This window comes from Leopardus geoffroyi, chromosome B3, assembly GCF_018350155.1.
Source record: "Leopardus geoffroyi isolate Oge1 chromosome B3, O.geoffroyi_Oge1_pat1.0, whole genome shotgun sequence".
NCBI classification, from domain to species: domain Eukaryota; kingdom Metazoa; phylum Chordata; class Mammalia; order Carnivora; family Felidae; genus Leopardus; species Leopardus geoffroyi.
The window spans coordinates 13,144,941-13,168,042 of record NC_059337.1 but is presented as its reverse complement, the minus strand read 5'-3'; the positions used below and the strand labels follow the sequence as shown (position 1 = coordinate 13,168,042).

Below are 23,102 nucleotides of genomic sequence, written 5' to 3'. Positions count from 1 at the left end.
GGGCATTTTAAATTTATATACTTTAGTTACTTTTGGGCACAGGAGTACTGATTTTTATATGTTGTTCACATTATTCCTGACCCCTCTTATTAGTTGTAGGAGATTTCTTTTCTTCTTAGTTTGTTTATTTATTTTGAGAGAGGCAGAGTCAGCGCAAGAGGGGGAGGGGAAGAAAGAGAGGGAAAAAGAGAATCCCAACAAGGCTCTGTACTAGCAGCACAGAGCCAGTTATGGGGCTCGAGTCCACAAAGCCGTGAGATCATGACCTGAGGTGAAACCAAGAGTCAGAGGCTTAACTGACTGAGCCCGCCATCCAGACATCCCAGGAGATCTCAAATCTATCCTTATGGAGACCTGATGTGGAAAACCATATACACTGAAAATCATGGCAATTTTTTTTTTTTTTTTTTGCCTTCCGATCTATGTGTTACTTAGATGTTCTTTTAGTGCTGAACCTCTATACTTCTTAAAAATAAGTAAGTGTAGAATTTTAAAAACAATTTTTGAATCAATGTGTATTTTTATCTTGTTGATTTTCTCTAGTCTATTAATCTGGTGTGTTTTAGCAGCTTTATTTACGGTTTTATAATTTACATATTCGTATCAGTTTCTTTTTAAAGGTTTCTTTCTTTTACTTTCATGTCTTGTTTTGCTTTAATATGAACAACATAGAGAAAAGCAGAGAAAAATAGTAGAATGATTGATTACTAGGGAAAGCCACAGATTTTCCGAATTGTTACCTATTTCCCTTTCCTTGTTCTTAAAGTTCTTTCAGGATTGGGAGTTTTAACTGTATGCTAAATGGTTACTAGTTCTTAATGTCTACTGGATAAGTGGAATTTTATTGTTTTCCTTATATTGCAAAATATAACTTCAAGTGAAAAGAGGCTGATACGAAACTATTGGGAAAAATTAGGAAATAGCATATTTTAAGTTTCTTTGCTTCATCATAAAGCTATTTATAAAATGTCTCTAACAAAATGACTTGCACATCAACTACTATTAGAGGGCTGTTGTGCTAGGTAAACACCTCATTTGCTGGAAGATTTGCCTCTATCAAGTATAGTTAAGTAATACCGGAAAGTGCTTTACAACAAAAAGGGAGCCACATTTAAATATTCAGAGGGCTCAAAACTCTTTCAGAGTGAGACACTAGTGCCTTTAGAAACCTTTCAAGGGGCCCCTGGTTGCTTAGTCAGTAGGACATGCAACTCTGGATCTCAGAGTCGTGAGTTCAAACCCCACGTTGAGCGTAGAGCTTACTTTACAAAAAGAACAGAAACATTTTATTTATTTATTTATTTATTTTTAACGTTTATTTTATTTTTGGGACAGAGAGAGACAGAGCATGAATGGTGGAGGGGCAGAGAGAGAGGGAGACACAGAATCGGAAGCGGGCTCCAGGCTCTGAGCCATCAGCCCAGAGCCCGACGCGGGGCTCGAACTCACGGACCGCGAGATCGTGACCTGAGCCGAAGTCGGACGCTTAACCGACTGAGCCACCCAGGCGCCCCAAAACATTTTAAAAATCAATGCATATTCCTTATATCTGTGATGAAGAGTTAATTTCCTAAATACACACTTTTCGGCAAAATAATAACAATAATAATAATACCCTGAAAACAAGTTTGCAAAAAAGACCGAGGATAATTAGTAGACTGATAGTTGGTAGGTAGATAGGAGACTTTGCCCCAAGGTTATTTGCAGGGGAATTCAAAGCTTAGCAGAAGAAATCAGATCTGTAATGTTTCTGCCCCTTTACCTCAAGAACAGCTGTGCTCGCAGTGCTAATACCAGCTGATTAAAACTCAAAAGAAAAATTTGCCCTCTTTCTGAGGGGAGGAAACATGGAAAGAAGTTGGGGATAATCAGGGCCACCAGAGAGCACAGAAGTGGACTGAAGGAGCACAAGCAAATGAAAACCCGAAATTCTGTATGTGAACTCCACTACAGGTCTCTGCCATAGATGTGGGGCAGACTCAAAACAGGCTTAACTGGGATCAGAGCCACCACCCACAGGAGGTGTGACAGAATTGGCAGTTAGAGCTTCATGAAGTTAAAAGTCTTCTTAAGGGGCGCCTGGGTGGCGCAGTCGGTTAAGCGTCCGACTTCAGCCAGGTCACGATCTCGCGGTCAGTGAGTTCGAGCCCCGCGTCAGGCTCTGGGCTGATGGCTCAGAGCCTGGAGCCCGTTTCCGATTCTGTGTCTCCCTCTCTCTCTGCCCCTCCCCCGTTCATTCTCTGTCCCAAAAATAAATAAACGTTGAAAAAAAAAAAAGTCTTCTTAAAAAAATAAAATCAACCTTATGTGGGGGCATCTGGGTGGCTCAGTCAGTTAAGTGTCTGACTCTTGATTTCAGCTCAGGTCATGGTTTCACAGTTCATGAGTTCAAGCCCCACTAATGGTACAGAGCTTGCTTGGAATTCTCTCTCTCAAAATAAATAAATAAACTCAGCAAAAAAAAAAAAAAAAAAAAAAAAAAAATCAACCTTATTTGAAAGAATTTAAGAAAATCTAAGGTCTTTACTGCATAACATTCCTAACATCTAAGATACAATTAAAAATGACTCAACACACACAGAGTCAGGAAAATGTAAATCATTTTCAAGGAAGAGGTGATCACCAGATGCCAAGTTCAAGGTGAATTATATGTTAAAATTGTAAGACAAGAACTTTAAACCACCTATTAAAAATATGCTCAATGAGGTGAAGGAAAATAAACTCATACACTGAATGATAACTAGTACATATGAGCAGGAAACATAAAAAATAATAAAAGTGAAAACTGTCCATCTAAAAAAATACAGTATTTAAGTTTTTTAAATTTTTTTTTAATATGAAATTTATTGTCAAATTGGTTTCCATACAACACCCAGTGCTCATCCCAACAGGTGCCCTTCCTCAATGCCCATCACCCACTTTCCCCTCTCTCCCACCCCCCATCAACCCTCAGTTTATTCTCAGTTTTTAAAAGTCTCTTATGGTTTGCCTCCCTCCCTCTCTAACTTTTTTTTCCCCCTTCCCCTCCCCCATGGTCTTCTGTTAAGTTTCTCAGGATCCACATACGAGTGGGTTTCCTCCCTGCATTCCACAATGCGGATGCTAAGGTGACCCAGTCTTACCTTCCCCCAAAAAGCAACTCTAAGAAAGTACCTTAAACCTTTAGCTACAAACATGATTTCACTTTTTGCCCCCAAATCTGTTTGTAATCATTTTTACAAAAACAGATACAAAAATATATACGTGCCAAATCTCGCACGAGAAAAAAGTGATGCATAAAGAGACTTCGTGTTTTGCTAAGGATAATGCTAAAGATAGAAATATGTGATGCCTGTGGTTCCAAGTTAGCTGTGACTGAAGAACTTCATCACAGATCCTGCCATAGACACTTGAACAAATCTTCTAGGTATAATTTGATTAGGTATGACATGAGAAGGATGTTATCTCGTACCACAGAAAGTTTTACAGACCCCATTGGGCTCCGTTTTTCTCAGGTTTCATTAGGAAGTGACCTGGAAATAATTAAGCAATCAATCAATCCAATGGCCATCAAGTTTCTTTATCCCAAACTACCAACGTACTAGACCACTGAGTTACAGTCATGTTGAGAAGCAATATCCCAAGATGCATGAAGGAAGGGCAAGTTGATTCCTTTTGGCTAAGGTACTACTGTTTCAAAGTTCAATAACTTTGACTGAGTACTCAAGGGAGTTGGAAGGTGTTTTATCTGCAAAATACCGAAGAGGGGATTAGCTTCCGGTGAAAACCACTGGAGTGGTCCTTGCCTTATGACCAAAAACAATTAGAAAAAAAATTTTTTTTTTAATTTTTTTTTTCAACGTTTATTCATTTTTGGGACAGAGAGAGACAGAGCATGAACGGGGGAGGGGCAGAGAGAGAGGGAGACACAGAATCTCGGAAACAGGCTCCAGGCTCTGAGCCATCAGCCCAGAGCCCGACGCGGGGCTCGAACTCACGGACCGCGAGATGGTGACCTGGCTGAAGTCGGACGCTTAACCGACTGCACCACCCAGGCGCCCCGAAAAAATTTTTTAAAATGCACATGCATGTCTTCCCCAATATTGTGAGAATCGGCTCATAGGTTACAATACACATTAAATCTAGACATAGAAAACCAGTGTCTCCTGAAATAATCATACAGTCTTCATGAATAACCATCCTGTAAGCACAGGGCATACTCGGGGGAAGAGATTCTCATTCACGTTATTTTAGAATAAAGGTACTGGGTAAAGATGAAACAAAGCTGTGCTACTTCTCTTCCAAAGAACTCTAAGGTTAAACAAAAGGGAAATAATACAAGAATCTGTTTTCAATTTGACCAAGTATACATTCACTGCTCTAACAAATCAGTAAGCAACTCCTTCTCGAGAAAGTGCAAATGCCTTTATTGTGGTTAAAAGAGAAAAAAAATGTCACATGTCCCACCATCAGAAAGCAAAACAATAGTATACACCGAAAAACACCTCCAAGTCTTCTCGTGCCCATGAACCTGATGAAAACTGGTTATAGTTTCCTGGCCTACATGATGACACTTAGGCATCGTAATTTAAGATTTAAGAACTTCCTTTAACTGGCTCCTACTGGACTGTCAACCCTGAGCCAATATCCACCACAACTTCTAGATTCCCAATCACAGTACACTATTTGCAGATCCCAACACGTGAAATGGTGTTCAGGATTTTGCTTTTGAGAAAAAGCTCAAAAGCTCACATTTTTTGAGAGCTACTCCTTGAGCATTTCCTCACCTCTGAAGTGTTTCCTCCTCAACCCATCCCAGAGCACCATATCTTAACCCCATTTCCTGTCACTGCTTTACTTCATGTATAAACTCATTGCTCATTGTCCCTTCATGAAACATTTGTTGAACACTTACTGTGAACCCTGTTGATTTATTTTAATTTGTTTTCAATGTGAAAGTAGGCGTGTATTAACTGACCAGATCACACAACTAATCGGGGGAGATACCTTGGTTCATCCTTCTAATAAGCCTGTCGATCTCGTCTTCCCTGTTGCCACCATCTCTACCTTCGACAAAATGGGTGAGCTTTTCTTCTTCATGCTCCCTCATGGAGAAGATAATTTCAAGGGCCATCAGAAGTTGTTTGCTCTTTTGAAACATTTCTCCAACAGTACAGAGCTTGTGAATCAGATCTTCCGTGTAGATGCAGCCATATTTACCAAGAGATCAAGCAATCAACGTGTTACCTGTCCGGGCAATTTGCTTCTTGTGGGTTTTGCCATAACCATGCTTGTAGATCAATTCGTCCACTGACTGCAGGTTTGGGTACCCCATGGTATACACGGTCCCATGGTCCTTGAACCTTTGGGATCATGCCATCGACACCTCTGATCCTGATGACAAATGCCAATTTGGGTTCTACAGGTACTCGGAAGTTTCCAGGTCTTCTTGCCATACTAGCTATGCAAATCTCAGTGCTGTATCTCTGCCTATACTACTTAGGTAAGTGATGCTTAGCTTTTTCATAAGTAAGCTTCTTCCTTGCCTTTCGAAGCACCTTTTGGGAAAACTTCTTCCCCAGATGCTTGACCTTCAACTCTGCAAAATACTTTTGCTTTTCCTTACGGGTTTCTGGCACAGCGGGAGCCTTCTTTTACTTTTCTTCCGCACCCTCTACGGTCCCAGCCGGAAAAGAGCCGAACCGTGCTGACTTTGAAGCAAGAGTGAAGGAAACCAGCAAACCGACCACCGCTCCTAACAATAACACCAGCAACAACAAAACAGCCTCGACAGAACTCACATTGTATTTGGGGATGAAGGATGAGACAGATAAAATAAATAAGCCAAGTATATATTAAATATCGATAAAAACTGCTATGTGGGGAAAAAAAACCACAACACAATGAACAGTAATGAAAAGAAGGGAATACCAGGCAACAGGGCTGGGGGGTGCAGTTTTAAGTGGGGGTGGCCAGGGAAGGCCTTGCCAAGAGGGCGACATGTGAGCAGAGCCCTTGGAGGAAGTATGGAAATCCGGGTGAGCAGGGTTTCTGGTCAGAAGGAAGAGTGGATCCAAAGGTCCAAAAGTGCGAGCACAACGGTACGTGCAAGGAACAGGCAGTACCTCTGTGGCTGAAGCAGCGTGAGTAAGACCTCTAGAAAAGAAGTGAAGAACCGGGAGAGGCCCGGGAGTCAGTCCTGAGGGGCTGGGACCACAGCTGTAAGGTCTCTGATGTCTATTCGAAGGGAGAAGCTGAGCCGTTGGGGGGCTGTGAGCAGAAGGGCACCTGTGCCAACCACAGTCATGACCCGAGGGAGGATGCGGAGTACGTATTACAGCTTGAGGACGGTGCTGGCATCTAGAAGAGGGGCAAGAAGGGTGGATTACAGAAATGCAATATATGCGTCAAGAGGCCCTAAACGCGCCTCTCTATAGCCGTGCTCCCCTAAGGCGTGGCACTGAGTACAATGAAGGTGGAGAAGGAAAGGAAATTATTTCAAAGGTGGACCATGGAGCCTGAGCTGGATTATCGGTGAGGAGCGACAGAAAGCAGTAAGGATGCAACTTCAACGCGAGGGATATCGTGATTCACAGACGAGAAGCAGCTGCAGAGAAAATCAGTGAACAGAGAAATGACTCCAAGGAAATTACTTCCGGATGTAGACAAGAGAGACAAAGATACGGATATCCAAGAGAAGTGAAGAGACACAGATGATAGAGATGAGAAGACGGTCAGGGTGGGGGCAGGGGATTAATGAAAGAAAGAGGAAGAGGTCATATAGGAAGATAAAATGAGAGTTTTCCAAAATTGTTGCAAGAGACCCATATAGGAAGTAAAAAAAAAAAAAAAATCCTTACCAGGATAAATAAGGAATTTAGGCCTAAAAACGCCATACTAGAGGGGTATCTGGGTGGCTCAGTTGGTTAAGCATCCGCCTCTTGATTTTGGCTCGGGTCATGATCTCACCGTCAAGAGATAGGAGCTCTGTGTTAGGCTCCAAGCCTGGCTTAAGATTTTCTCTCTCCCTCGCTCTCTTCCTCTCTCCCCCCCCCCCACCCCCGAGTGAATAAATTTATTTACCCCCGAGTAAATAAATACACACGTACAAAATGCCATAGAACTGAAGGAAAAAAAAAAAACACCTGGGAACAAAAAAGAAACACTTAAAAGCAGCTAAAGAGAAAAGATGGCTCAGTTGTAAAGAAAAAAGCAATTTGAGTAACTTCACCTCTCAGTGCAACAAGAAACGCAAGAAAATGGAATACATACAATCTCCATCTTTCCATTTAGAATTGCCTTAAGAGTAAAACAAAGACACTTCGGAAACACAAAAGCCATCCGTTCTTATCACCAAAAGACCTTCATGAAAGTATGCATAAGAAGATTTCAAAGAGACGGAAAATTGTCCCTGGTCTAAAGGCTGAATGCAAGCATGTATGTGCTCAGAGCAATGACAAATGTGTACACGAACCTCCATAGATGTGGACTTACAAAAAAACACGCTAATTTGTGCGTAATGAGGCAATCTAGAACTAAAATAGGGGTCAGTAGAACCCGTAAATTGGGAGAGGTACGGTTTGATTCAAGGAATTCTAAGACACTTGTGTTAAGCCGGTGTGTGAAGTAGAAACATAAACTTGAACTTTGCGGTATGAAGCTGAAGCTTTGCACCTCCATCTTCCCACAGAAAACAAAACCCACACAAAAGCAAACCAAACGCCTGCGTGGCTCAGGCGGTGGAGCATCCGACTCTTCCTTCAGGCTCAGGTCGTGATCTCACGGTTCATGGGATCGAGCCCCGTGTCGGGCTTTGTGCTGACAGCAAGGAGCCTGCTTGGAATCCTCTCACCCTCTCTTTCTGACCTTCCCTCCCTCTCAAAATAAATGTTAAAACTTATAGAAAAAAGAATCGAAGACAGAGGCATGAGGCGAAGCTTAGGTTGCCCCCCTTTACCTCCTTCGGGGATTTTTTTGTTTTGTTTTCTTTTGCCAATTTGCAATTTAGGACCAATTCACTATGTGCGACGAAATGGTGATGGGGCACAGATTAGCAGCATAGAGCTCGTTTCTAATGTAATAATCTAGGGTGCTAATAATTGGAGTGCATAGAAACTATGACAGCTAAGACTTGAGAGACAAGAGAAAAGGGTCATGCTTTTATTAAGACACCTGAAGGGCTATGCACTAAGTACATGGGTAAACTAGAAATAGCCAAATCCTCAAAATGTTTGAAATCCTTCCTTGGATCGTTTCAGCCTTGACTGTATCACAGGGACTTGTTCAACTCTTCCCACCTCCTCTATATCCTCTCTGCTGGAAGATAACACAGTCCATATCCCCTATGACACTCTAATAAATCTTATCCAGCATTTAATAAAAATAACTCGTCCTAGTTAGGATAAAAAAGAATGACCAACAATCAAGAGAAAAAAAGACTACCAGAACAAGCAGATGATTTCGATGTTAGAGTCACCAGATATGAATTTTAAAGCAGTTATGATTTATATATATATATATATATGTATGTATATACATGAAAATGGATAAAAGCATGGAGAATATCAGCAGAGAACCGGTATATCTACAATAAGATCTAATGGAAAGCTAGAATTTTTTTTTTAAAGGGGTGAGTAAAATGAAGAGCTCATGAAATAACTTACTAGCATAACAGAAAAGAGAAGATTCACGATTTGGTGTATTTGTGTAAAAATATCTATACTTTATGCAGAGATAAATACACTAAGAAAATAAAACAGAAAAAAAAAGCTATATGGCACACTGAGAAAAGTTTAATTTACACATAAAAATTTGGAATCCAGGAAGACAGAGGAAAGAGAGAATAGAGCAAAAGCTATGAATGATACTGGCTGAGAATTTCCCCAAATTTACCAAAGATGTGAAGTTACAGATTTAAAGAAACTCAAATACGATGAAAAGAAAGAAAACCACGTGCAGGCCCATAACTAATGACCAAAATAAAGGTTGGAAGGCAGACACTGGGGAGGGAAAAAGGAAAAAAGAAGAAGAAAAGTATTTCCTCTCCATGAATAAAAATTAAACTGACAACTGACTTAAAAAAAAAAAAAAAAAGAAGACGATAATAGCCAGAAGATAACTGGAGAGACTTTATATAAGATTTGTTTTATATGTTCCTTGAATATTTGGTAAAATTTACCTCTAACGTTATCTGGGCCTTATGTTTTATTTTCTGGACAGATACTAAATTACTGATTCAATTATATAATGGGTTTAGGGTCATTAAATTTCCCATACTGTTTCAGTCACTTTGAGACACCTTTCTACAAGTTTTACCTATTTCATACATTTTTTAACATTTTAAGCATACGCTTTCATAATATCCTTTTATGTTCAATCTCTGCCTTATCTGGGTAATTTCCCCCTTTTAATACCTGATACTCGTGCCTTTACCCTGTCCACTGAAAACTCTCAGAAGAGAATAGTCAATCTTACTAGTTTTTCGAAGAGACCCACTTTCCACTTTATTTTCCGTTCTATTTTACACACGTACTCTACTGCATCGATTTGGCTCTTATTTATATTTCCAATTCATTTGGCTTCGTTTTGCCGTGATGTTTCAATGTCTCGATTTTGACAGTTCACTCACTAATTTCTGAGTCTGCCTCATTTTCAATATTGGTTGTGTCTTGCCCTGGTTTTGTGGAATACAACACACCAATTCCAACGCTGACGTGGAAAAGCAAAAAGCCAAGAACAGCCAAGTCATTCCTGAAAAGGTCAAACAAATTGGAACCACGCTAAAGCCAAATATTGGTATCACATTGAGAGAGGTGTAGACAAGAGACCAATGGGACAGCACAACTTGATCCATGACCTTGTGAAAACTGCAGGCCCCTGGGAAAGAGTAGAAGATTCAAGAACTTGTACGAGACCGATTACCTGGAGAGCCAGAGCACAATGATGAAATCAAATCGAAAGGAGCTTTAAATTTTTAGTATAAAAAGCAAAGCCACAGAAAATGTAAAGGGTATCTTTATGACCGTGGGCCCGGGAATGGTTCCTCAACAATGAGACAAAATGCACAGACCACAGGAAAAATTATTGATACATCTGACATGAAACGCAAGAATTTTTTTTTCAATAAAAAGGTAGGGGTTACATAAAGAAGAACAAAGAGGCACATAAAGGCCCCCACGCATTGAATCTCATCTGTAATGAGGCAAGTGCAAATTCAAACCACTCCAAGGTACTGCTTCACACGTCAGATGGACAAAATTGAAAAAGCCAGCTAATCCCACGAGTTTTCCAAGATGCAGAGCAATGATTAACTTTCATTTGATGCCTGATGGCTCAGTCACTTGGGAAATGGTTGGCATTAACTAAAGAGAATGATCAGGTAACCAAGTAACTCTAGTCCTAGGTATAAATTTGGGAGGAATGGGTTTCAAACTTTGGTGTGCATCAGAAATACCAGGGGGCTGGCTGCTTTAAACAAGATTGCTGGGTCTCATCCCTGAAGGCAATGGGTGGGGACAGGGAAATTACATTTCTACCAAGTTCCTAAGTGATGCTGACGCTGATGTCCCGGCACCACACATTAGGAGTCGTGACGCTAAACTGCACGTGCCCCCCAGACGAAACACGTTATCGATATTATCAACAACACTCTTCATAACAGCCAAAAACAAAAATTAAAAAAATAAATAAAACAAAACAACAAACGTGGAATCAATCCAATGTCTACCTAAAGTAGAATGGATAAATCAAATAATTTACTTGTAAAGTTAAATGTACAGAATGAAGATAAGCCACACGGATGAACGTCAAAAATACTATTTTGAGTGAATTTGCAACCCGCAGAGTAAGGCATTAAAGTATTGGGATTGCTTTTATCCACTCTCCAAAAAACAGACAAAATTGAATTACACTGTTCAGAGATAGACACAAAGTTGGCGAAACTACAATTGGACAGTGAGAAAATGACACAATATTCAGTGTCACCATTACTTCTGGGGAAGAGGAATGAAGAAGGATTCGATCACAAAGAGGCAAAAGGAAAAGGGCTTCGAAAATAATGGGGATTTTTAATTTTCAAGTTGGGTGACAGGCACACAAGTATTTCTTTTTTTTAAGATTTTATTTTTTTCCATTAGTTCTTTTTTTAAATTTTTTTTTAACGTTTATTTATTTTTGAGACAGAGAGACAGAGCATGAACAGGGGAGGGGCAGAGAGAGAGGGAGACACAGAATCCGAAACAGGCTCCAGACTCTGAGCTGTCAGCACAGAGCCCGAAGCGGGGCTCAAACCCACGGACCATGAGATCATGACCTGAGCGGAAGTCGGACGCTCAGCCGACCGAGCCACCCAGGCGCCCCAACACACAAGTATTTCTTAATGGTTATTCCTTAACTTGTATACACATATGCATAGTTTTATAAACTCCCTTATATATACATTATATTTTACATTAATTTTCTTTTATGGCAGGTAACATACCACTAGACACAATGGGTATGATTTTGCACTGACCTAGGAATGCTTTCAAAGGCCATGCAATTGAGGGCTCCCAAGCAGCCATATATTGGTTTACAAATGATACGGACAAAGAACTGATCTGGAAAGTAAGGAAGTCCAGGGTGGGGAATAAAGAAGAAAAGGAGAGGGGTGCCTGGGTGCCTCAGTTGGTTAAGCGTCCAGTTAAGGCTCACATCATGATCTCACGGTTCGTGGTTTAAACCCCCACATCAGGCTCTGTGCTGACAGCTCAGAGCCTGCTTCAGATTCTGTGTCTCCCTCTCTCTCTGTTCCTCCCCTGCTCATGCTCTGTCTCTCTCTCTCTCTCTCTCTCTCTCTCAAAAATAAACATTTACAAAATTTATTTAAAAATAAAGAAGAAAAGGAGAAAAGACAGAAACCAGATAACTAAAACACACAAACACACACACACACACACACACACACACACACACACACACTGAACCAAATATGGCCCCTATTGTTTGCAAGTTGACAATCTCTGGCCCAGATTACTCTAATAAACTTCAAATTCATGTATTATCATAATACTTTTCTCTATTTCCTAACTTTTCACATCAAGGCCAAAGTAACAACCCAAAGCTTAGTTCTCATCATGGTGCACTCCCGCTCAAAGCCTTTTGTGTCTGCCTGCTCTCTAGAGACAGAGTCTACAACTATTAATATGAGATCCAAGGGGATCAAATCCAAATATGGCCCAAACTTACATCTATTGGTTTTACTGACTCTCTCCTACCATATTTTCTAAATTCTAGGCGCACACAAATTTACCTTTCTTAAAAACTGCCTATGTTTTATTTCTCAGTGCCTCTTAGTCTAAGTGCCTCTAGGAATGTTCTTTTTTTAATTTAATTTTATTTTTTTCTTTCTCATTGGCTCCCCTGACTGGGATAAGCCATTATGTTACTGGGTGTTTCATGACACCTGATAACTGGCTCAAAATACATTTGCCTGGCATCATGGTCATTTTGTTCAAGTTTTACTCTTTGAAATCCTGAAGCATATATAATTTGCATAAATTACATAAAACATAGGACAGTGTCTTGTATGTAATAGATACCCAAAGATTTATTGAACTGAAACTACAGTCAAGATGAGCATTAAAAGTCTAACTGTATCCTTTGCATTTCAACAACTTGTTACCCAGCACTGCAGTTGGATGATGTCACAACATAAGGCTGCTTGTAGTGGTCTGGAGAGTAGACCAGGAAGCCCTAAATCAGAATCTAAACTATGGCTTTATACAAGTTCAAGAGAACAGAACCTGAGATACTCCAGATACATGAATTACAAATATTCCCCCGCTGCAATACCCCGCACCCCCCAGCATGTGAACATTTGTGTGTGGCTTGAAAAGGGGGAGCAGGAGAAAGTTCTGGTTCGAGGTTTATTTCCATCTACATCAATGCCCAGAAAGTCAAGGCAGTCAAATATGCCATGGGTTCCAAATCAATGAAAACTGAGGAACTGATTAATCAATTCAAGCATCCATTCGACGAACCTTCATGGAGTGCTTATTATGTATGTACGGGGCACTTACTGTTATTTTAAAAAAGAAAGAAAAAAAGAAAACAGGAACAAAATGACAGTTTCCATCATCCAGCATCTACCAGTATAAACTATCTCTGCGTGCACACACACACACACACACACACACCGAAATTAGAGTTTCTCATGGTGTCTTATTCACATATGGTTGTAAATAAAAATAGCAGAGCACATCATTATATATGATTGCATAGTCATCAAAAGAACATTTTAAATGAGAAAATAAAATTATTAACAATTTGATTTGTAGTGAGTTTGACTACGGAGCTGAGTGCCCTTAACTACTATGCTACACGCTTTCCTGTTGTGTCATCTCCAACAGTTGTGAGGCAATTACATTTTTTAACATGAAGCATGTATTTAATGGTGCTTAGGACGTATTCATTTTGATTGGCTCTAAATCGTGGTTCTATCCTCACAGCGGATACTCGCAGCTCGTGCAAATGCTACATAGCCTTTTTTTCATCTGTAAAATGAGAACAGTAATATCTTCCCCAAGCATTGTCAGAAGGACTCAATGCAATGACAGAAGGGAGGAGGCATCATCACTGCCATGATTCTTAAAGCGGATGAATGACTGAACCCAAGTCAAGGGACAGTAATAAAAGCATGAAGAAAGCCACTTGGAAGATAAGGTTGGTTGGTCTCAATGTCACTAATTATTTCTCTAGAAAAGCACGCAGGCCAAAGATAAGATATTCAGTAAGTTATTTCTTTGTGTTTGCCCAATGCTAAAGAGTGGCAGTGCTTTGCTTCAACTAACTTTCTCTTTAGTAAGAGAAGGATAGCGCGAGCAAAAGACACAACAGAGGTAAAAATCAATCAATCAATCAATCCATCAATCAATAAAGGCTTCACATCTTTAAAGATGGCAAGACAACTCATTGGGATGGATCGTAGAGAAACGAGACTGGAGAGAAGGCTGGAGTGCTAATCGGGGGTCAGTTAGTGGAAAGACCCGCAGGTCACAGTAACAAGTTGAAGATGTGATTGTAAACGAAACACACACCAAAAAAAAAAAAACAAAAAAAAACCAGGATCAGATATTCAACTAGATAATTTTGGCAGCAAAGCGCTCTTACTCGTGGGAACGGAGTCATGCAGTGAGAAACCGAAGAAAAAAATTCAGGAAGGAAATGCGATAGCCCAGGAGAAAGAACAAGATCACCTCTGTCTGGGATGCTCAGGGGTGTTTTACAGAGCACACAGGCTGTTGTAGGTTCTTTAAACATGGTTTGGATTTGGATGAACTGTGGGGAGTTGCGTGGGGAAACACCACACATTTGATGCCCAGTTATACTCCTCCACTCACCAGGAATTATTTCTGAGTCCTGGACAACCCTTGGACTCATTCCTGGTCTCCTCATCCCTTTTGGTTGGCCTCTGAAACTAGCCCCACCTATTCCTCTCCTTGTTGAGGTTCTCACACCCAAGATCTGCTATGTGAGCAGGCACACTGCTTCCTCCTAGGCATAAAGCCCTCCATATACCAGCCGCCATGAGAGAAGCCCACCGAGCTGACCAAATACCAGAAATCTTTCCACGTTGCCGATAACATGTGACTTTGACTATATTTGTAATTGCAGTTCTCCCAGCCACTCTTGACTGAAATGTCCACGGTCCGTGACCTCTTCCCTCCTCCCAAATGAACGCCTCACTGAATTACTTCCTATGAACTTGTGCAAGGGGCCAATGCTTGTTTCATAAATCTTCATTCGTCAGAATGCAACATGAATGAAACACCACAATTAGGCGATGAAGGGCCTAGCTGGGGTAGGCAGAAAAATGAGTATGTTACAGTTCAAGGGGGAAACTAAGGTTTCCCTTATGGAGTTAGGAGTTAGGGCTGCTAATCCTCTAACGTTCACATTGGGAGTTCATCATGGATTACCTGGTGGAGTCGAATGTAATCACAAGGGTTCGTCCTTCAACGTGGAGGGCAGAGACAGAAGAAGAAAGGAAAAGATGTGAGGGCACGGCAAGGTCAGAGTGACGCCACGTGAGGACTCAACAACGTGCCTTTGCTGGAATGTGAAGATGGAGAGGGGATCATGAGCCAGGGAACTTGGACAGCCTCTAGAAGTTGGAAAAGGAAAGCAAATAGATCCTCCCTTAGAGCCACCAGAATAGAACACAGCCCTTCTAACATCTTGATTTTAGATCCAGCGAGATCTGGGGTAGACTCTTGTCCTCCAGAACTGTAAGATAATAAATCTGTGCTGTCTAATGCCACTTCATGTATGGGAATTTGTTAGACGAGCAACAGAAAGCTAGTCAAGTGGTATAATGTGAAAGGATTTCCCTAGGGAAGCTGGGAAGGGCTGTGGAGACTGGCCAGAAAGTGAATTCTACACTTTTGGCAGGAGCCAGGGTCTAGAAAGGGATGTGTTCCTCCTGGTCCAGTCTCCACCTAGAAAGAGGTAAAGGGAACAGAGGCACCCATCATGGAAGAAAGGTTTTGGCAAACGTCAACTTGGCTTGGGCTCCAAACTGAAATGCCCTTCGCTGGCCTGACCCTCACTTTTCTCCCTTGTCCTCCAGGAAAAAGTTCCTACCTACCTGCACCTCAACATCATGCCATATACAGAGAGAGGAAAAGTTTACCAAATCAAGACTCATTAACCATTTGTCCTCTGGAGCATCAAAACATGCCATTTCTGGTGTTCATTGGGCATTGTCTTTGACTGTTTCTACATGACATAGTCATCTGGTCAGTTCACTGGGGGCAAAAAGTCAAACTGGGCCTCTTGCCTTATCCCTTAAGGACAAAACTCTGCCAGCTAGTTCTGGTTTTGTGCGGGGAGTCTTCTCCCAGTACTTTTGCAGAAAGACACCTGAATTAGGTGTTTCCTACTTTTAGTATCTTCCGTGACTGCTGGAGTAAACAATCTATGTAATTTTCAAACTTGCGATTTCACAAGAACACTTTTCTGTGTAAAAGGAAACTGCGGATGTTTCTACAGATATAGCTAATTCCATTCTGATTTTAGAAGAAGTCTATACATAAGTCCATATAATCTTAAAATTAACTATAGGCTGGAGACTTTTACACTGTATTCTTCTAGACATGCAGGTTTTGTTAACTTAGTTTCCCCTTCTGAACATACCTTGTGACTTTCTAAAAACAGAAAAGAATGCTTCTAACTTGTATTTACATAAGCTCAATACTAAATGCATGATCTTTTCCCTCCTTTAAGTACAAAGCGTTTATTAAAATCCCATCACTTTTGGGGCGCCTGGGTGGCGCAGTCGGTTGAGCGTCCGACTTCAGCCAGGTCACGATCTCGCGGTCCGTGAGTTCGAGCCCCACGTCGGGCTCTGGGCTGATGGCTCAGAGCATGGAGCCTGTTTCTGATTCTGTGTCTCCCTCTCTCTCTGCCCCTCCCCCATTCATGCTCTGTCTCTCTCTGTCCCAAAAATAAATAAACGTTGAAAAAAAAATTAAAAAAAAAAATCCCATCACTTTCATGTTTGTATCAGGCTACTGGCCACTGTATACTTTCCATTTCTTGGTGACATTATATAAATGGGACAAAGTCCAACGATTGCCCATGGCCCAATAAAAGCCCCCATCTGAGGTGCCTGGGTGGCTCAGTCGATTAAGCATCTAACTCTTGATTTCAGTTCAGGACAGGATCTCAGGGCTCGTGAGCTCGAGCCCGTCGTCAAGTTCTGTACTGACGGCACAGAGCCTCCTTGGGATTCTCTCTCTCCCTCTCTCTCTCTGCCCCTCCCCTGCTCATTCTCTCTCTCTCTCTCACTCAAAATAAATAAATAAAACAAAATAAAAGTCCCACATTACGCATAAAGGCAGAACAACTAGTTCACAAAGTAGAAACGCTCGGAACCAAATGAAAGAAAGCAACTAATGGGCTCCCACTATCAGCTTTTACCTCCTGGAAGGATTATCATTTCAGGTCTACAACCAGATAATAAATGTCTCATCACGCGTTTTCGCAGAAACTGGTAATGGAGCCGTAGAACGTCTGATCTCGGTAAATGTATCTTTCAAAGCCATCGGCAAATTCTCTGCTCTGATTAAAGGAAGGGAGGACAAATCCTCACACATTTATTTATTCCCCATAAAGCTGGGTATCTGGAAGGGGTCAAGGAAAAATCCCATAAATGTACAGATAAGTATCTCACTTCTTTCAGATGTGTAACCGTTGGCACTGTGGGCACCCTCCGTGGTAGAAATCCACTGGGGCTCGAATTGTACTCCACGTGGACAAAGCATTCTCGAAAAGTGTTCTCTGACTTTGGTCACATGAACATCAGGCCACAGTGGCGACGGAAAGCTTAAACTTCACACTTACGACTGACTCCTTCATGGTCACAGAAAGATTAGACCAGAATGAATACGGAAGAAATCGCTCTGGGTAATAAAGCAAGTGTATCTAATTAGCATTAGTGCAGTGACCAAGTAAAACAGTTCACTGTATTAAGTTACTCTGCTTGTAGCTTTATTTCTGGCACTAAAAGAAGTAGGCTTGCAACCCGTTCACATGAAGTCTGCAATAGCTCTGTACATATCCAATGTGCTTAAACCAGACTAAGGTGCTTTCCTTCAGGAACCCTCCAATAGTGATGACAGAGAGATGCTATTTATAGCAAAGAGCAATTCCTTTAGGAATCCTATCGAGCATGCCTTCGATGGTCTCCCATTACTTGGATAAACTATCTATTTGCTTCATCAGAAAGAGAACTGCTTATATGCGGGCCACACATACTTGCCTCTAAAAACAAACATGAGGCCAAGGTTTGGATCCTCCTTTCCTTAAACATGCTTTTAGGAATCCCACGTTTATTTCGATCAGGCGGAATCTGAAAAGCTTTCCTACAACACTGAGACATCACTATAAACCAGGAAGAAACCCAAGATGGGGTATCTAAGTACGTTCACACACACACACGCACGCACGCACTCATATACACTCACACGCAGCTGCTCACTCAATCTTTTGCTCACCAAAAATAAAAGTTCAAATCAAAACCCAGGATTGACAAACTCAGTTTTTGGCCTCTTAATGGTCAAATCACTGTCACATCACGTAAACAAATGTGCCCACAACAATGACAACCACAAAAATTTCTAAAACAACAATGATCCTATTTAAAGATGCCGCTTGCACTGTAACGTCTTTCATTTCAAACCAAAAATAATGTCTGATGCCATGAGTAGAAAATAAAGACTTCCTCCAGCCTTTCTAGGATGTGATCCATTTAAGCACAGAATGAAAATATTTTAAAAGGCCCTTTAAAGACCAAGAGGCAGATGTTCAGGTAAAAGCAAAGCCAGGAGATTGTATATTTTAATAAAGCTATTATACGTGTAGCCTCAAATTAGGAGTGGCACCGAGGCTAGGACATGTCTAAACCATCACCACCTGTTTGCCCTGAAAAATCAATTAAAGGCACACTTTCAGAGTACTCCCCTTCGAACCAATAAAACTTAGCCAGCTTCATGGAGACACTTGAGTCCCTCAGAGGGAATGTACTTGAAACCTGAATCCTGAGTCTTTGTGTTCCCGCCCTGTTTGCATTTATATAAACTAACCACAGTAAAACTGGCCTAATGGGAGGGAGGCAGAGACCAAAGAGAGAGGTGGGAGTGGAGGGGGGGGGGGAGAGAGAGAGAAATCCTTATTTCCACTGGCTTCATCCTGAGAATCCTACTTCTTTTTGGTGAATTCCAGTAATTTCTTCAAAGGCTCTTTTTTTTTCTTTTTTTTTTTTTTTTTCTTTTTTTTTTTTTTTTTTGCTTTTCCTTTTTCTGCTCCTTCAGAATTCTGTGCTACATTTTCTGTGCAACAGAAGAGATCCAACTTTGCAAGTTGAAAGTAAGGGCAGGAAAGCCATCCCAAGTGTTTTAGTAATTAAACGAATATTGCATAATGAACCATATGCCCAAAGGGCCTGTTCTTATGTGGGCCAGATTTTTGTTTGAATTTTTAATTTTTATATACAGATGAAACATTCGGTGTAATCTACCAACAGCGCGAGGGAACGTGCAACAAGGCAAAGTGTGAGGGACAGTCCGCGTAGGAGCGGGAACAGGAGAGGCTAGAGCAATTCTGCTCTGAAGATGTTGATTCAAATGTGTTTCTTCCCCTCCAGCCATTGTTCTTGTCATCTGCTCAGAGTGTTCAGGAGACACATATAACGTACACACTGACAGCTTTATACAGTATGAGTAAAATACAGTGCCGTCAGGCGAAAAGTGTGAAAATCCCACGGGACAAACAAGGATTTCTTAAAAAAAAAAAAAAAAAACTCCTACACCCATCATTCAGACTACCATCTTGAATTACAGGGAATCCTCCCAAGTCTCTTTTGGAAGCTGCATAAATATTATACTGCAGGCTCTAAGCCACATATATTAGCGATTTGAACTGATCTAAGAGGAATTCTTACCTCGCAACAACGCAACCGTGCAGAGCGGGTAGAAAATGCTCAGGGCGAAAGGCGAGCATGTCCTCCCCACTCCTGCAGCAATGCACACTATGAATTTAAGGATTCAACAGTCTGGCTCAAACATACAGATCCCCAATATTTCCTATGCTCCTGTCACAGAAGAACTGGAAAACCTTCCGTGAAGCTTTGCAGCGGCATTTAGAAAATACTGAGTTATAATCCAAGCAACGTAAGAGATACAGGGTCTGATAACATTACTCCATCAGCTCCTGGACACGCACGATTTCAGAAGCATTCTCGAAAGCAGAAGGGAGCTTTTTAAGAACGTGTTTGCACAACATTTGAAATTTACAGTGATGGTCTGGACAAAGTTATCAGGTCCTCCGGGTGGGTCAGTCTTGTAAATGCCTAATTCAGGATAAACATTTCAGCATGGGTGTGTGTGTGTGTGTGTGTGTGTGTGTGTGTGTGTGTTGGGGAGGGACGGCACAGAGGAAACGCTTAAGTCCACTGTCCTCCGGGTCTTGAACCGAAATAACCCAAATCCAAGATGCCACACTGGGCCTCACGGCATGGAGAAAAGATTATGAAAACAAATCTGATCAAAAATCAAGGTGAAGCCTTAGACTCTTTTCAGCCCCACTCCCCCCAGGAACACAGATATGCTGTCATTTTCACAACGTAAACACCAGAAATGGAATGCAAAGCATTTAAAGAGCAAGTCATAATGGAGCTGTAAATAACCCCTCTCATTGCTTTCCATCTTCATTCGGAGTTTGCACCTTTCCCGATGGCTAGGTTACTTGATCTAGTGGTCTCAGTGGAAAGACAGATAGACTTCAACTGCAGGCAGAAGACAAAAACTGACAAGAAGCGTCACCTTTCCTGACTGTTTAAATCCTTTAAGGAAGTGCCGTAGCAATTAGAGTGGGAGTGTAATCTTTGCAGAGTGCATTAACACTCTCCGACCTCCTAGACAATAGATCAGACCTCAGACACATAATGCTTCCCTAAGGCTTTTTAGCCAGCATATTTGATCTTTTAGTCACTCCGTGTGTTACTATAGGTATCATCCACAGAGAAGGCATTATTCATGAGCACCACTGCCCACTAGGTCTGAGACTGGACTGCAATCAAGCAAAAGCAGGAAAATCACCTTAATCCTCTGCTCTATTTCCTGTATCTTTAAGATGGGTGGAGTGGGGGGGGGGGGAGGGAGGGAGAGAGTGAGTCTAGACTTCTGGAAAAGAGTCTTTCACGATTCTCTTATTATTTTTTTAAAGCTACAGAGTCTGTTCTGTAAAAGTGAATTACAATAGGCCCTTTTTATCTGTGGGGGGTGCCTCCCAAGACCCCCCAGTGGATTGTCTGAAACCACAAATAGTACCGAGCCCTTTTACATACTGTTCTTCCTATACTACATATCTGGGATAAAACTTAATGCATAAATTTAGGCACGGTAAGAGATTCACAACAGAGACGGATGATAACAAAACAGAACAATTACAACATCCTATAACGAAAGTTATGTGTATATGCTCTCTCTCTCTCTCTCCCTTAAAATATCTTACTATACATGCCCTTCTTCCTGTGATGATGTGAGAGAATAAAATGCCTATGCAGAGAGATGAAGGGCGGTGAATGACGTGGGCGCGGTGACGGAGTATTAGGCTACGGTGACCTTCTGACATAACATCAGAGAAGATCATCTGCTCCTAGACCACGGTTAACACCCAGCCACTAAAACCATGGAAAACAAAACCGCGGAGAAGGGGAGACAACTACAGTGGCTTTAATATGCAGAGGTCATTCGATGAGTATGGGCTGCAGGGGGGCCAGTGGGGGGGGGGGCAACCTCTAAAACATCTGATGTTTTTTTTGTCAACAAGATGAACTTCATAATGGATTCATGGAGAAAAATGCCCTGTGTGATCAGCCGCGCTGGAATATGCAAAAGAAAGCAAAGAGGGGAAATCAAACAAACTCCTTGCACTGCAAGCTTTTAAATCTTCATCTGTCCTGCGGGTTACGGGACAGGGCACACTGGTCAGGCAATAACCTATTTCCTGATGAACACATCCTGTTCCAACTGCTAATCTCACAGTGGAAGCTTGGCTTTTACCATTTATTATAAACATTTTCAAGAACTGCTTACTGCGATATATTTTTTAATGGATTAGATTTTGGTCAGCTGCTAACAGAGCAGAGAACTGAATATTCTTTATAGGAAGACAGAAAATAGGTTTTCTGAGAGTCTGACTTACTTTCCACTTTTCTCCCTCATGAGTAATTGGAATAGCAATTGAAACAGAATGTAAGAAGGCTAGAAGGTTTCTTTTCTGCTTTTTTTTTTTCTTTTCCTCCCTCTTCCATTATAGGAAATTCTGTATCCGAGCTTATGGTATACAAGACCTTATTGTTCTGAACTTTATCACAAGACCTAGTGAAATGTTCAGAAGAGAGACAAAGGCCAAAATTCACATAATTTGCTCAAGACCATCACAGCTGTCCGTTAAAGACACTCAAGATCTAAATAGTCTAAAGCATTTAAACCAAAATAATTACATTTTCTTAGAATCAAGAAATGTGTACTGCGAAGGATTTTTGAATGAGACTGCAAGAAAAAAGGAGAGCTGCTTATTAGCTTTATGTTTAAGCAAATCGTTTCAGAGTTAGCATCTTCAAACCCAAATCTAAGGGAAAAAATGGCAAATGAAAATATATACTCACAAAAAGCAACTTAAGAACTTTCAAACCTTAACAAGCAGTGAAGAAAGATCGACTGAATGCTTTCACTTTACTTTGACAATGCCTAAGGTCCAAAATGAAATCATGAAAATACATGGAAAGAATGTTACCATATCCACTATGCCTCTTCTAATGTTTTAAAGAAAAGTGCTTATTGTTATGCTTTTAATCCACGGGTAAAATAGCTTTCAAGCAATTCGTGATCCTACTCAGATTAAAACTAACCATGAACAATTAGCTAAGGAAGAAAATGCCCTCCTGAAAAAAACTGGATTTAATACTCTGACGTGAAGGTCTGTGTACACACACGTAAACACACACATACGCACGCATGCACACACACACAGCAAGCAAGCACTGCACCTAAGCAACTTCGTACTCAGTAGCAAAGGACTTTATAAACCTGACCAATGGCATAGGCATAAAATTTTGGTTAAGAAAACTAAAATTAAGAGTGGAAAAAATGGGCTTTAAACGGTTGTCCTATGAAATCTATACCAACTTGACAATAATCCAGATCTCATCCCTTGTGCCTAAAGATGAGCGCCATAGAGTATCTGAGTAAGTGATTATAAACTCAGAGATTATACAACACCCCAAGTTTTTTCCTTAAACTCACATAATGATTTCTGCTTGTAGATGATTGTATTAAATTAAAAATAAATTGCTGAAATTAAAATCCCCAAGAAGCAATCCACAGAAATTTACCTTGGACTTTTATCATTTATGAGTTTCTATCGCCACCTGCAGGATTATCTTTAAGTAAACTCAAGCAATAGGCTATTTGCCATTCTTTTTTTTTTTTTTTTTTTTTTTTCTTTTCCTTTCTTCTCTTCTTCTTCCTCCTCGTCCTCTCTTTTGTGTCTGTATGTGCGTATTGGGGTGGACCAAATTT

General features: G+C 41.0%; 1 protein-coding gene and 1 pseudogene across 9 annotated transcripts in view; both read right to left on the bottom strand.

Moving 5' to 3' along the window:
* Positions 1-23,102, bottom strand: part of MCTP2 (multiple C2 and transmembrane domain containing 2) — a 241,814-nt gene that overhangs the window by 40,676 nt on the left and 178,036 nt on the right. Inside the window, exon 18 of one of the 9 annotated variants that reach the window (XM_045448744.1) lies at positions 16,781-17,420. The exons of the other annotated variants lie outside the window; for them this stretch is intronic. Within the exon in view, the coding sequence (XP_045304700.1) occupies positions 17,379-17,420 (42 nt within the window). The 3' untranslated portion in view covers positions 16,781-17,378. Of the gene's footprint in view, positions 1-16,780; positions 17,421-23,102 lie in introns of those variants that run through there. 9 annotated transcript variants of the gene reach the window in all.
* Positions 4,048-5,804, bottom strand: LOC123582270 (annotated as a pseudogene).